The sequence below is a fragment of the Rhincodon typus genome, chromosome 31, assembly GCF_021869965.1.
Source record: "Rhincodon typus isolate 14 chromosome 31, sRhiTyp1.1, whole genome shotgun sequence".
In the NCBI taxonomy this organism is placed as follows: Eukaryota; Metazoa; Chordata; class Chondrichthyes; order Orectolobiformes; family Rhincodontidae; genus Rhincodon; species Rhincodon typus.
The window spans coordinates 36,891,270-36,907,388 of NC_063362.1; the positions used below are offsets into that span (position 1 = coordinate 36,891,270).

The 16,119-nt window shown below is 41.5% G+C and overlaps 1 protein-coding gene across 12 annotated transcripts in view; it reads left to right on the forward strand.

Annotated features, from left to right (window-relative positions):
- The window catches only part of si:dkey-205h13.2, a 155,229-nt gene that overhangs the window by 68,233 nt on the left and 70,877 nt on the right, over positions 1-16,119 (forward strand). For all 12 annotated transcript variants that reach the window (XR_007265323.1, XM_048615283.1, XM_048615277.1 and 9 more), the window contains 10 exons: positions 43-217; positions 321-418; positions 1,019-1,193; positions 1,299-1,396; positions 5,190-5,364; positions 5,468-5,565; positions 11,987-12,161; positions 12,269-12,366; positions 15,669-15,843; positions 15,945-16,042. Coding sequence is in view for 11 of the 12 variants with exons in the window: in XM_048615283.1 (XP_048471240.1) it covers positions 43-217; positions 321-418; positions 1,019-1,193; positions 1,299-1,396; positions 5,190-5,364; positions 5,468-5,565; positions 11,987-12,161; positions 12,269-12,366; positions 15,669-15,843; positions 15,945-16,042 (1,365 nt within the window). In the remaining variant the exon portion in view is untranslated. The remainder of the gene's footprint in view (positions 1-42; positions 218-320; positions 419-1,018; positions 1,194-1,298; positions 1,397-5,189; positions 5,365-5,467; positions 5,566-11,986; positions 12,162-12,268; positions 12,367-15,668; positions 15,844-15,944; positions 16,043-16,119) is intronic.

The following is a 16,119-nucleotide window of genomic DNA, read 5'->3' on the forward strand; positions in this document are numbered from 1 at the left end:
CTTTAGAAATAGTGCAAATAACATATACTTTGCATGATTCAGGCAACTGCAAAACACAGTGGTTTGACCGCGATAACCCATCAGTAACTGGCGATTATGAAAATCTTGAGAATCTGCGAAAAGAATATCCCAATCAGATTTGCAGTAGCCCGACTGCCTGCGAAGTGGAGACAACGTCAGGAGTTCCAGCTTCAACCACTGGCGATAACATCCCTGAGTAAATAATGATTCCTCTCATCGTATTTTGATACCATTAATTCACTTCAAAAGATTGATTTAAACATATACATTAACACATGCACCTATTCTGTATTAAACAGGTGCAGCATTTCAACTGGATTTGCTTGTGTGAATGCAGAGCAAGAAGATGGGAGTTGTGAAGATTACAGGATACGATTTACCTGCCCAGCATCTTTTTGTAAGTATTGGATATTTGTAAGAAGTTGATTTTATTCATTCTTAGCTTCCAATTTGAAATAGAGTTGAACAATCAAAGTTGTATTTTGAAATAATGTAATTTCAGTGCCTGATTAGAATTGAACTATGATTGTACAATATTGTACACAAGGACCTTCATGTAACAGTGCAGTGGTATATTGAACCACTGCAGGAGGATTAATTTTGGAAGTGACAAATGTCACATTTTGGGTGGGAACAAACAGATTGTTAATTCCTATCCAATGTAAGCTGCAACTGACCTGAGTGTTGCTGATGCTAATACTGAATGTGAAACCCTAAATGAATCGCTCAGTTCCCAAAACAGCATTAATTTCCAGTCAAGGAAGAACACAAAACTCTTTAACAGGATTCAGGAAGGATTTCTGATACTACAATTTTATCCATTTTAACTAGGCTGTCTGAGCAAACACAGGTTGAAGTCAATAATAAAACACTTACATCTTAACTTGGTCTTCAGCAGAGAAAGGACAAATTGTTGATACTTTATTTATTATCCATTAAATTAAAAACATCTTTAAACATTCCTCACGGTTGGCTTTACATTTGTTCCATGATTCAGGCAACTGCAAAACCCAGTGGTTTGACCGTGATAACCCATTGGGCAAGGGTGATTTTGAAGATCTTGCCAATCTGCGAAAAGAATTTCCTGAGCAAATCTGCAGTAACCCAATAGCCTGTGAAGTGGAGACGGTATCAGGGGTTCCAGCGTCAAACACTGGAGACAACATTCCTGAGTAAATATTAATTGCTCTTATCCTATTTTGGTGTTGTCACTACTTCAGATAGCATGAATTGTTTTGGACACTATATATCACATCCTGCTATTCTATATGGAACAGATGCAACATTTCAATAGGATTTGCCTGTGTGAATGCAGAGCAGGAAGATGGGAGCTGTGAAGATTACAGAATAAGATTTACCTGCCCTGAGTCTTTTTGTAAGTAATGAAGATCTGTCAGAGGTTGATTTATTGACTGTTAGATTCCAATTTGAAACAAGAGTTCTACATGCACTGATATTTTGTTTAAATATGAAGATGATTTCAGGCTCTTCGTAGATTATTGCAATATTCAATATTGAGAACCTTGTTAGTAAAAGCACGCAGAAACTTTGAGCACCTACGTTAGCAAACTTTTAAGTGCAAGAGCAATTGAAGATGGTCACAAAAACCGGTCTTGCCAGTGGCCTGCAAAATCCGTGAACACCTAATAAAAGAACAGAAAGGACTCCGTACTCAGAGTTTCTAATCACAGTTATTTATGATATTGCAGAAGGCATTGAGTTCAAAGAAAAGTATCATCCTTTGGAAATGAAATGACACTGTCCTATTATATCACCAGAATCTGACAAACGTTCAAAAGATGTCGTTACTAACTTGTCCAAACAGCAGCTTTTTACTAGCTTTCTTTTGAAGTAATAAGAGTGTAGATGTCACTATTTCAAGATCTTTGGAACCCTTGAGTACATCAAAAATATTTATGTCAACCCACTGGCCCTATGTCTTAACCTGATCTATGCTATGCGTATGTATCCTCTCATTCTTATCTGTAAATAAGCTACTACACTATATATTATTAATGTGAATTATCCATCTGCCAAACAGAGGCCATTTGCTAACTAATCAATGCTGCCTTTGCATTCAATGTAAATGTTCTTTTCATTTAAACTGGTATTCTTGCTAGTTGTCCTGATGAGTGCAATACAAAAGCTTCAACAAAATATATCTTCTTTACTCAGCAAGTTCTATGCCAGAAAACACCTTTTTTATGGTTATATTTCTGTCAAAACTTTTATTTGTGTCAATATATAATGTTCCACTGGGAAAAATTGATTGCAACATGACTTTGAGCAGTGTCATGAACTGGGATCAAACATTTTCTTTTTAATATTCATTTGAAAGTATGTGGCTGCCACTAGCTGGGCCAGCATTTATTGTCCAACCTTAGTCACCCTGGAGAAGGTAGTGGTGTGCTGTCTTCTTGAACCATATTGTGGAGGTGCTGGTGTTGGACAGGGGTGGACAAAGTCAGAAGTGACACGACACTAGGTTATAGTCCAACAGGTTTATTTGAAATCACAAGCTTTTGGAGCACTGCTCCTTCATCAGATGAAATGGAGGGAAGCACAGCTCCACTTCACCTGACGAAGGAGGAGCACTCCGATAGCTTATGATTTCACACAAAGCTTAGGACTGTAACCTGCTGTTGCATGACTTCTGACTTTCTTGAACCATTGTAGGCCTTGAGTTGGGTGGGTAGATGGAGGAGGAAAAGGCAGACTCTATGTAGGGTAGATTAAAGGAGAGTAAAATGAAATATTGGGCAGAATTTTGTGCAACTCTCAGGAGCAGGCAATGAGGCGGGCCAGTCATTCAATTCTGTGGGACACCAATAGTCATCTTCCAGACAGCAGGATGAAACTTTGAAATTGAATTGGCACAGATGGACAGTGGATCACACTTCCTGATGGCAAGTATTGGGAGCCATTTTTAATATATTTGCACATCATAGATGCTTATTTAAAGGCAACCTCACCAAAATGAAGTGTACTGTTTAAATTAAGTATGCAGCAAATGCGAAATACATGATTTCAGATTCATGACTGGTTGAACGTAGTGTGCAGCATGTGAGATTGTCTTCCTGGTGAAATTTGAGTGAGTAAGAGTTGCTTCCTCTTCTATGGGGAGTTTTTCCTCAACCACTGGAGAGGGGATATTGATGTTTTGCTGTGCATATTTCAGTTTCATCAACTCTATCATGTGATGATCCTTTACACTAGGACACAGAATGTATGGACTCGAACTGTTAACTGTCTTTCTCTCTACAGGTATGCTGCCAAATAGGCTGTGTTTCTCCAGCAATTTTTTAATTTCAGATTTCCACCGTCCATGCTATTTTTGAATTAGATTAGGAAATTGCATTGCAGCTTCCATTTTAATAATGTGGTTTTTGCTGGCTGAGCCAACATTTGTTTCCCATCTCTAATTGCCCTTGAGAAGATGGTGGGTGAGCTGTCTTCTGGAACTGCTGTAGTCCTTGTTATGGAGGGACATCCACAGTACAATTAGGGAAGGCGTTCCCAGATTTGAGACAGCAACAGCGAAGGAATAGCAGTATAGTTCCATTTAAGGATGGTGAGTGACCTGTTATTTTAATTCCCCATCTCACTCTGAGTTGTCTGATCTTTGCCCTCCACACTGATCCAGTGAAGCTTAATAATTGCTTGAAGAATAGCAGCTATTTTCTGCCCTTCAGATTTATTGAGTTCAACTATTTCCAATTCCAACCTCTGCGGCCAAGCTTTTTTGAGCATTTCGTTTTTGAATGTTGGAAGTTACTTGGTTTTGCCATTTACACTTTTGCCGGACACACATCTTTTTGCTTCCGGCTCCATTCCTATTTCTCATTTGCCCTGCAAATCATCTCTAATTTTGTCATTTGATTCACTTGGGTGGAATCCTCTAGTTGCCTGTGGTGAAACAGAAGGTTTACAGCTCTTCCACTCAGAGGCGAGAATGGCTGGCCATACACAGTTATTTGGTGACCAACTACTAAAGAATTCATTCATGAGGAGCTCAGCAAATCACTTGGCAAGGGCTTAAGGGATGTTGATACCCTTGTGAATGCCTCACATGAATGTTGTCGGGAAACAAAAACTGTTTCTATAAATGACTTCAACAAGTCCTTGATTGAGGTTGAGAACTTACATAGAGTCATAGTGTCATATAGTGTGGAACCAGATCCTTCAGTCCAACTAGTCCACACCAACCATGTTCCCAAACTAAACTAATCCCACCTATTTGCATTGGGCACTTATCCGTCCAAGCCTTTCCTATTGATGTACCTATCCAAATGTCTTTAAAGGTTGTGACTGTACCTGCATCCTTCACTTCCTCTGGCAGTTCATTTCACACAGTAACCACTTTCTGTTTTAAAAAGTTGCCCCTCATATCCTTTTAAAATTTTTCTCCTCTCACCTTAAAAATATGCCCCCTATTGAAAAGACCTTTGCTATTCACTTTATTTATGTCCCTTATGACTTTATAAGGGTGGCATGGTAACTCAGTGGCTGGCACTGCTGCCTCACAGTACCAGCGACCCAGGTTTGATTACAGCTTCGGGCAACTGTCTGAGTGGAGTTTGCATATTCCTCCCATGTCTGCATGGGTTTTCTCCGGATGCTCCAATTTCCTCCCATAGTCCAAAGGTGTGCAGGTGAGATGGATTGGCCATGCTAAGTTGCCTCAAATGTCCAGGGATGTGCAGACTAGGGTGGATTAGTCATGGGAAATGCATGGGTATAGGGTAGAGCGTTGGGTCTGGATGAGATGCGCTTCGGAGGGTCAGTGTAGACACAATAGGCTGAAAGGCCTGTTTCCACACTGTAGTGATTCTATGATAAATCTTTAAAAGGTCACCCCTTAACTTCCTACAATCCAGTGAAAAAATCCCAGCCTATCCAGACAATATTTGTAACTCAAACCTTCTATTCCTGGCAACATCCTGGTAAATCTTTTCTGAACCCTCTCCAATATAAATTAATAATATAATGACAATACATAATTACAGATAAAATGGAGAGATTTGGGACTGAGAATGACAGCCTCTTTCCAAGAACCAGTACAAGCACTACAGGCTAAGTGGCCTCTCCAGCACTGGATATTTCTATAATTCTGTCAGATTCATCTTTAGAACATTCTCAAAGTCGATTTTGTTTATTCCTTTAATCAGGCAACTGCAAAACCCGTTGGTTTGACTGCAATAACCCATCACGAGATGGCGATTGTGAAGATCTTGTGAATCTCCGAAAACTGTATCCTGGACAGATCTGCAGAAATCCAATTGCCTGTGCAGTGGAGACAGCATCAAGAATTCCAGCCTCAAGCACTAGAGACAACATCCCTCAGTAAACATTGATCCCTACCATTGTAATCTGTTATTGTCACTCAACAAATATGAATAGCTTTTTTTAATTGCATGATGATTTTTTACCACTCTGCATTAAACAGGTGCAGCACATCTACAGGATTTACCTGTGTGAATGCTGAACAAAATGATGGAAGCTGTGAAGACTATAGAATACAATTTACCTGCCCTCCATCTTTTTGTAAGTGATGGAGTTTTTTATTTTAATGTATTGATTTACACTAGTTTTGACTTTTGAAAGACTACTTTCAAATTCACTGTTGCATTTTTGGTATACACTGAAAGATATAAAAATAAGTTTAGTTTTTGGTAGCCCACTTTGGAAATGATACGAATGCCTTGAAGATGATGTAGAGATTGAGCGAAAGGTACCTGGAATGAGGAAATTCAGTTGTGCAGTGAAATACCAAAAGTTGCACATGTACTCAGGACATTGAAGTCAAGATTTATTACATCTTCAAAATCAGAATGCATTTTGATAACGTAATAAGGGAGAATGGTTTCAAGCTGCTGGAGGGTCAGTTTCCAGAGGGAATAAATATTTAAGGTAATTGGCAAAAAGAATCTGTGGTGAGACAAAGAGAATCTGTTGTTTTCGCAGCCAGTTAGTGTGATCTGATTTTTTTTCCTGAAAGGGTTATGGCGATAAGACAGGAAGATGAAGTTGAGGATTATCAGATCAACTGTGATCTCATTAAATGGTGGAGCAGAATCAAAAGGCTCAGGGAATCACTGACAAGATCAGTCCTCTCCTTCTCCTGGACATTATGTGCTGACCACTGCCAGAGCACTGGATTTGTGGTGAAAGGTGTTTTTGTTTGTAAATTGTTCCATGGGTGACAAGTGATATGGAACAGTCCAACTATGAGTGTTCCACAGCCTGACCCATCGTTTGTAACACTGGGGATAGGCGAACCTCAGTATTTAGTGACACTTGGTGATTGTGTACCGAGGATCAATGCACAGAAGTGGCCATCAGGATGAGGTTGGTGTTGGGTATATCCTTCCCCCTTTATCTAGAGCTTTATACGTCGTGTCCATCTTTGATCTCCAGATGAAGAGGAAGATGGCTCAGGTGACTGTAGTGACACAGGCTCGGGGAATAGACCAGACCTGCACCACATACACCATAAGTAGCTCATATGATGACCACATTCTTTTCCCATCTGCCTAGTTTCTGCCGCACCTGGCAATATACTTCTCTCAAGTTTTAGCTCACACCCCTTCCTCTCCAAACCATATGCCCAGCAGCTTCAGGTAATCTGGCCTCAAGTTTTTGATTTTGCTTTAATTTGTCATTGTCACATGCACCTAAGTACAGTGAAAAGTTCTATTTTGCATGCAGTACAGGGTGATCATAGCATACAAAGATCAAAGGCTGATTGAACAGAGCGGGGAATACAAGTTAAGGCTGCAAAGAAGGTGCACAAAAAGCAAGATCAACATTACATTTGAAATTTGAGAGGTCCGTTCAGAAGTCTAATAACAGTGGGGAAGAAGCTGTTTTTGAACCTGTTGGCTCATGTGTTTAAGCTTTTGTGTCTTCTGCCTGACGGAAAAGTTTGGAAGAGATTATACCCGGGGTGGGAGGGGTCTTTGATGATATTGGCTGCCTTTCTGCAGCAGCAAGAAGTGTAGATGGAGTCAGTGGACAGAAGGTTGGCTTGCATGATGGTCTGGGCTGTGTTCACAACGTTATCTAGTTTTTACAGTCCTGGGCATAGCAGTTGTATACCAAGCCTGACAGTGAAGGGGGTAAAGAATCGGTTAGCACAGTTCTTAAAGAACAAGGCATTGCTCTTGCCACAATGTACCTTTGCACCCGAGGCTAGTCTGAACTGGTCACAGATGCTTATGAGTCTGCACATTGACAGTGGATCTGAACAGAAAATGGTCAAGTCATCCATGAAGGGAAGCTTTGACCTGCAGGCTTCTATTGCCTGGAATAGTCACCCCTCTCAGCCTCACATTCTTCCTGATGGACTTGGCAAAAAGCTCCATGCACATATAGGTGTGCGATGTCCTGTCAAAAGACCTTCTTCTGGTCCAGGCTGATGAGACAGGTGACCACCCCCTGTCCTAAACGACTTAGACTGACCTCTAGTTCAGGACTCATTGCATATCGTGAATATCCTTCCTGCATTTACCCTATCTGGTCCTGTTAGAATGTTATAGTTGTCTATGAGACTCTTCCTCATTCCTTTAAACTTAAGTGAATATAGTCCTATCTGTTCCAGTCTCTCTTCACATGTCAGTCCTACAGTTCAATCCATTGGCAGATAGTATTTAACCTTAATAAGATGCACTTGTAAAGAAACAACAAGATGAGGGAGTATTTAGTGAATGGTGAAACACTGAGTAGTTTAACGGAACAGAGGGAACTTCGGGTAATGATTCACAGATTCCTGAAGTTGGCAGAGCACATGAATAAGATAGTTAAGAAGGCAAATGGGACACTAGCTTTCATCAGTCATGATGTTGAGTACAAGAGCAAGGAGGCAATGTTGGAGTTGTACAGAGCGTTGGTTAGGCTACAGCTGGACTACTATGTGCAGTTCTGGTCACCTCACTACAGGCAGGATGTGATAGCACTAGAGGGGTTACAGAGGAGGTTCACCAGGATGTTGCCTGGGATGGAGAAATTGAGGATAAGGAGAGACTAAATAGGCTTGGATTGTTTTCTTTAGAGCAGAGAAGACTGAGGGAGGACATGATTGAGGTGTGTAAGATTATGAGAGGTATGGAAGAGGTGAATAAAGAGCAGCTGTCCCCTTGGTTGAAGGTTCAATCACAAGACGGCATTATTTTAGGGTAAGGAGCAAGAGATTCAGAGGGGATTTGGAGAAAAAACTTTTTCACTCAGCAGGTGGTATGAATCTGGAATACACTGCCTGGGAAGGTAGTGGAGGCTGGAAACCTTACAACCTTTAAAAAAAATGTTTGGATGAGCACTTGAAATATCATAACATTCAAGGATATGGGACAAGTGCAGGAAAAATTGGGATTAGTGCCCCTTTATTGGTAGTTATTATCAGTGCAGACTTGATGGGCCGAAGGGCTTTTTCTACACTGTATAACTCTATGACTATGACTGTATCTCAGGAATCAGTCTGGTAAACCTTCGTTGCCCTTCCTCCATAGCCAGAACATCTTTCCTCAGACAAGGAGACCAAGGCTACACAGAGATAGTAAGAACTGCCGATGCTGGAGTCAGATAACACAGTGTGGAGCTGGAGGAACACAGCAGGCCAGGCAGCATCAGAGAAGCAGGAAAGTTGACATTTCGGGTCGGGACCCTTCTTCAGAAATGGTTACTCATAATTCTCCAGGTCTTGTCTCACCAAGGCCTTGTATGATTGCAGCAAGACATCCCTGTCCTGCACTCAAATTCTTTTTCTATGAAGGCCAACATACCATTGGGTGCAGCAGCCTTCTTCATTGCCTGCTGTACCTGCATGCTTACTTTCAGCAACTGATGTATGAAGACACCCAAGTCTTGTTGCACCTTCCCCTTTCCCAATTTATTGCCATGCAGATAATAATCTGCCTTCCTGTTTTTGCTACCAATGTGAATAACCTCACATTATACCTCATCTGTCATGCATTTGCCCATTCACTCAACATGTGCATTGCCGGAGAGGGTAGTGGAGTCGGCCTCATTAGGGGCATTTAAGCGGCTATTAGATAGGTATATGGATGATAGTATAAGGTAGGGGTGGAGGTTAGATAGACCTTAGGTTTAGGGTAAAAGTTCGGCACAACATCGTGGGCCGAAGGGCCTATACTGTGCTGTACTGTTCTATGTTCTAAGTTCAAATCACGTTGAAGCATCTCTGCATCCTCTTCCCTCTCCCAACTAGCTTTATGACATCTACACATTTGAGATATTGTATTAAATCCCTCATCTAAATCATTCATATATATTATCCAAGCACTGGCCTCTGTGGTAGCCCACTAGTCACTGCCGACCAATTCTTTATCTATGTCAGTAAACTATTCCAATCCATGTGTTTTAATTTTACATGGGCGGCACTGTTACCCACTGGTTAGCACTGCTGCCTCACAAGGACCCAGGTCGATTCCACCTTCAGGCAACTGTCTGTGTAGAGTTGCACATTGACCCTGTGTCTGCATGAGTTTCCTCTGGGTGCTCCGGTTTCCTTCCACAGATTTGCAGATTAGGTGGATTGGCCATTCTAAATTCCCATAGTGTCCAGGGCTGTGTAAATTAGGTGGATTAGCCATGGGGATTATAGGGTTACATGAAAAGGGTAGGGGGTGTGGGTCTGGGTGAGATGCTCTTCGGAGGGTCAGTGTGGACTTGATAGGCTGAATAACCACACTGTAAGAATTCTGTAATTCTATGTTGATCTCTTAATACGGGACCTTATTGAAAGGCTTCTGAAAGTCCATGTTAATCACATCCCCCTTATCGACTCTATTTGTTACATCCTCAAGAATTTCCATTAGATTTGTCAAGGATGATTTCTCTTTCATAAATCTGTCCTGACTGTCTGATACTGTGATAACAAGGTGTAAGCAGCATCAGTGGAGCAGGAGGGCTAATGTTTCGGGCCTAGACCCTAAGGCTGTGTTCGTCCAGCTCTACACCTTGTTATCTCAGATTCTCCAGCATCTGCAGTTCCTACTATGTCTGATACTGTCACTGGTTTCGAAGTGCTGTGCTATTAAGTTTTTTCTCCTAGAATCTGGCATCTTATCTATTACCAATGTTACGTCTATAGTTCCATTTTCTCTCTACCTCCTTTGTTTAAATAGAGGAGTTGCATTAGCTACTTTGTAGTCTGTAGGAACTGCTCCAAAGTCCATAGAATCTTGAAAGACAACCAATAATGCATCCACTGTTCCTTGGGGCACTTCATTCAGTACTCTGGGATGTAGATTATCAGACCCTAGAGATTTATCGGCCCTCAATCCCATTACTTTCTCCAAATTATTTCCCCACTAATACTGATTTTGTTCAGTTTCTACATCTGACTAAACCCTGTGTAGCCCAACATTCTTGAGATGTTATTTGTGTCCTCCTTTGTGAAAACACAATCAAAATATATATTTAATTGACCTGTGCTCCATTATAACTTCCCCTGTTTGTCACTATAGGGGGCCTACATTTGTCTTCACTAATCTTTTTCTCTTCACACACATATAAAAGCTATTATGTTGTATTTTCCCCACAAGTTTACTCTGATACTCTGTTTTCCCTCTCTTAATCAATCTCTTTGTCCTCTTTCTGTTAAAATCTAAACAACTGCTAATCTTCATGCCTGCTGCTTGGTTTGGCCAATTTGTCTGCCTTTTCCTTGGATCTAATGCTATCCCTAATTTCCTTTGTTTGCCATTGTTGGCCCATCGTTTCATTTTTGTACCAGACAGGAATGAGCAATTATTGCAGTCCCCTTATGTAAAGAGATATCATTCCATTGGATGCAGTTCAGACAAGGTTCACTTGGATGATCCCTGGTATGGAGGGATATACTTATGAGCAAGGCCTAAACAGGTTGGGATTCTATTCTACCTGGAGTTTAGAAGAATGAGAGGTAATCTCATTCAAACATGTAAGATTCTTAAAGAGCTTGACAGCGTAAATGTTTAAAGGATGTGTCCCCTCATGGACGAGTCTAGGACCAGACAACACAATTTCAGAATTAAGGGGCACCAATTTAAGACTGAGCTGAGGAGGCATTTCTTCTCTCAGGGGGTTGTGAGTCTTTGGAACTCCTTACCACAGAGAGCTCCAGGGTCAGACTCTTTTGAGTACATTTAAGGCGGAGACAGATAGATTCTTGATCTGTCAGGGAATCAAGGGTTATGAGAAAAGTGCAGGAAAGTGAGTGTGAGGAATGTCGGATCAGCCATGATACTGTTGAATGGCGAAGCAGGCTTGAGGGCCTGAACAGTCTACTCCTGTTCCTGTTTCGTTTGGTCTTATAACTACAGCTGTACCCTTCCTGCTTGTGTTTCTACTTTCCTGTTTAATGCTCTGCTTAATGTTACTACAACATTTTGCAGGTCTGTATACAATGCCCTTTTATTGTTTTCTGCCCCTTAGTGTTTCTGAGTTCTACCAATACAAGTTCCACTTCACTGGAGCTAATATCATTTCTCTCAGCTGTGTTAATTTTGTCTTTAACTGGCATGCTATCTCACCTTCTTTCCCTGAAAGAATAATCCTGAATGTTCAGTTTCTATCCCTAGTCACCCTGCAGCCACATATCCATATTCCCAACTATATTATTCCTGTTTAAAACTATTTACTTGATTAATTCATCTACTTTATTACAAATGCTCTGCACAAGCCTTAAAGTGTGTCTTTTTAACTTTTTGTCTTTCCACATAAACCAAAAAAATTCTCTCACAGGAATCGGGAAGTTTTTCTGACACAAGATCTTTGATTTCATCCCTTTTAATTAGGTTTTCTCAGAAACCAATAATTATTCCATGTAATTGCATTTCATTTAGACCAAGCAGAGAGAAGATAATTGACAGTACTTTTTCTGTTTGTCTTGCTTTAAGTCAAAACCTTCAATTTCATCTTCAACAATGTTCCTCACAGTTAGCTTTATGTTCATTACATGATTCAGGCAGCTGCAAAACCCAGTGGTTTGATCGAGATAACCCATCGGGCACAGGCGATTCTGAAGATCTTGTGAGTCTACGAAAAGAATTTCCTAATCAGATCTGCAGTAACCTGATTGCCTGTGAAGTGGAGACAATAGCAGGAGTTCCTGTGTCAGGCACTGGAGACAATATCCCTGAGTAAACAATTATTCTTGGCATCCAATTTAGATTATATTACTTAATTTTAAAAGTATGAGTTTGTTTACTTGTTAAATTATTGCACACTGTTATTCTATGTTAAACAGATGCAGCATTTCTACTGGCTTCACTTGTGTAAATGCAGAGCAAGAAGATGGGAGCTGTGAGGATTACAGAATACGATTTATTTGCTCTGAATCTTTTTGTAAGTATTAGACATTTATGCAAGTTGGTTTATTGAGTGTCAATTCTCACTTTGTAGCTACATATTTAGTGCTGAAGGCTTGCTGAAAGGCTTGCTTAAATGGGATGATATCAGTCCCTGTTAGTGCAATACTAAATACAGGTTAAGGACCTCTGAAAGGAAAATCACTGGGGTATTGGCCCACAGAATGGTAGACATGAGAATCCAACACCTACAGTTTCCATTGGCAATTGTGCTATTGCAGGAGTAATTGTGTGCAGGATGAAATTTTCACTTCACAAATGAAATCTATGGATCAGAAGGGGCTATTGGATCTTTAACAAATTAAAATTATGTTGAAATTATTGAAATAATTTTCCAAAAATAAGTTTTCACCAAATTATCTGTGTCATAATCATCATCCGTAGTAGGATTTTATTTCCTTTTTTTCATAACTCAGCAGAAGCACAAGAAGCCAAATGACTTACTGTGCCAACCTTGGGAACTCCACCAGGTTCTGGTGTCCCTGAGTAAATATTCCTACCAAATGATCCTCATTGCTTTACTCTTTCATGATACCAAGGGCAAACATTGGTTATCAGAGGCCACTTATCATATACTCCACCACTAGATGTTTCCTGGGTGACCCTTTTGTCAGTGTTCCCAAACTTTACCGCTGTGACCCCATTCCAAGGATTGAAAATTATCGTGATCCCTCAGTGAGGACTGAAAGTGGGTTAGGAGATGATGGGCTGTGAAGGTAGGAGTCTGTTACAGTACAAGCACTGGTCTGAGAACTCGGTCAGATTTCAATGGGGCTATTGCTGTCCAGAGCTTGGCACTTCAAAACTCAGCTTGTGACTCCATCTAGGGTCCAGGTCCCGACTTGAGGAAGCCCTACCTTATGAAATTGTTGCAGAAGAAAGGTGAATACAGCTGTATGTCCTGTATGTTGTGAATGTACACTATTCAGATGTGAAACCTGAACCATGCACATATGTCAAAGTCTATGATAGTCACTCAGGAGTAACATGTATTAGAAGTGAAGTTGGCCCTGGACCAGGCTGTTTAAAGTAGAACTCAAGTGCTGCAGCTGATGTGTTTTCCCCTTACTTTGGCTCAAAGTTGAAGTTTTATGAGTGTTTCTGGAGGTATTTTGTGGCAGATTATTGTTGAAGACTTACGTTAATAACAATAAAAGTTTGACAGAGATACACTGGGATCCACTGGAAAAAGTGGCTGAGAGCTAGGCTTTGAACGTAGTCATTTCAGTTGGGATTAGGTCTTGTTCTCAGAAATTGGTCAGGATGAACATTTTCCATTGTTGCTTTTTGGAATCCTAAATGAAAAGATCTTGATTGTTATCTGGTTCATTTCCAGCAACTGGAAATCCTCAGCAAAAATGGTCATATTTTGCTGTTCAGGTTTGCTGTGCAAAGCACAAGCAACAATAGAAAGAGATCACCCACCCTCTCACTTCTTGTCTTAGGTTCTCTCATTCTAATCCCTGAGATACTTGTGAAATGTGACACTCAAGTGAAAGCAAAATACTGTAGATGCTGGAGATCCAAAATAAACCTAAAGGCTGAAAAAACTCAGCAGGTCTGTCAACATCTGTGGAGAGAGAAAGTTTACAGGTGATAGTTTACAGACCAACATTTACTATAAACCCACAGACTCCCGTAGTTACCGAGACTACACCTCCTCCCACCCTGTATCCTGCAAAAACTCCACCCCATTTTCCCACTTCATCCATTTCTGTTGCATCTGCTCTGACACAGAGACATTCCACTCCTAAGCATCCTGGATGTCCGCCTTTTTCAAACAGCGCTCTTTTCCTCCCCTGTCATCCAGATAGCCCTCCACCACACCTCCTCCATTCCCCACTCCCCATTTCTTAACCACCACCCACCCCAAACAAAATAAGAATAGGGTCTTCCTTGTCCTCACTTCCCACCCCTCCAGCTTCCGCATCCAACGTATCATCCTCAAACACTTCCGCCAACTCCAATTAGACCCCACCAGCCAGAACATCTTCCACTCACCACCCCTCTCTGCCTTCCGCAAGGAACATTCCCTTCGTCACTCCTTAGTTTGCACCTCACTCCCCACCAACCACTCCAACCCGCCTGGTACCTTCCCCTGTAACTGTAAAAGATGCCACACTTGCCCACAAGCCACCTCCCTCACGTCCATCCTGGGCCCTAAATAGTCCTTCCAGATGAGACAGAGCTTCACCTGCATCTCCTCCAAGCTAATCTATTGCGTCTGGTGCTCCCAATATGGTCTTCTCTCCGTTGGTGAGACCAAAGATAGACTAGGTAATCATTTTGCCTTCCTGCTCCTCTGATGCTGCTTGGCCTGCTGTGTTCATCCAGCTCTACACCTTGTTATCTCAACCATTTTGCCGAGCATCTTTACCTGGCCCGTAATGGCCAGCCTAACTTCCCGGTCACCGCCCATTTCAACTCCTCCCCACTCCTCCTCCAACATGTCCATCCTCAGCCTCCTGCAGTGTCGTAGCAACTCAGAACTCAAATCTGAAGAACAACAACTTATCTTCCATCTGGTCACGCAACAGCCCGAGGATTCAACATTGAGTTCTCCAAATTCGAATAACCTTCCCACCCATCCCCCAGCTTCCCTTCCAGCTGCACCTCCTCCCTTCCATTCCACCTTTTGACCCTCCATTCCAGCAACCAACCGGATTCATCCCTCCCATCAACCAACCTGGCCATACCTGTCATAACTACTAACAGTGCCCACCTATCACCACCATTCCGCTATCCCCCTCCCACCCCTCTCTTTATCTGCAGCTCCCCCTACCCCCACATCCAGTCCTGAAGAAGAGTAATACCCGAAACGTTGACTTCTCCCTTCCTCCAGATGCTGCCTGGCTTGCTGTGTTCTTCTGGCTTCCTGTTTGTCTCCCTTCTTTATATGGTGCCTTGAGATGTTTATGTCCATCCTGAATCTTAAAGGAAAACGGGAGTGGGAAACAGAAAGTTATTACCTTCGTTACAGAAAGTAATCTGAGGAGGCTTACCATTTGAGCCTTTGATCCAGCTGACTTTCTGATGTGAAAATCAGGTGCTCGACATACGCACAAGTAAATTCTGTTTCTGGACCTCCCCTTTTTGCTCTTCCATTAGGTTCCCTCTGCAACTGCTAAACTGAAACTGATAATGCTTTGATTGAATTCCTGTATGGCTAGATTCCCTTCAGAAAGGAAGTAATGATTTCACATTTGCCCTACTCTGCTGTCGCCATGTCAAATCTAATCTTAATGATGTTGTTGACACCTTGTTTTCTCCTTAAACCAGGTAACTGCAAAACCCGGTGGTTTGATCGTGATGATCCATCAGGCAATGGAGATTTTGAAGATTTTGTGAATCTGCAAAAAGAATATCCTGATCAGATCTGCAGTAAGCCAACTGCCTGTGAGGTGGAGACAACATCAGGAATTTCAATCTTGAGCACTGGAGACAACGTTGCTGAGTAATTAACAATTTCTCTTTCCTTCTTTTGATCTTTATTGCTGAGAATGTGATTTATTTTAGTAACTGCTTTTCCACAAACTCCTGTTCTGTCTTAAATAGTTGCAGCATTTCCAATGGGTTTTCTTGTATCAATAAAGAGCAAGAAGATGGGAGCTGTGAAGATTACAAAATTCGATTTACCTGCCCCGAATCTTTTTGTAAGTATTGGGCATTTGCAGTGTTGACTGTTTGAGCTTTAGCTGGTCACTTTGGAAAGACTGCCTCCACTTTTTAG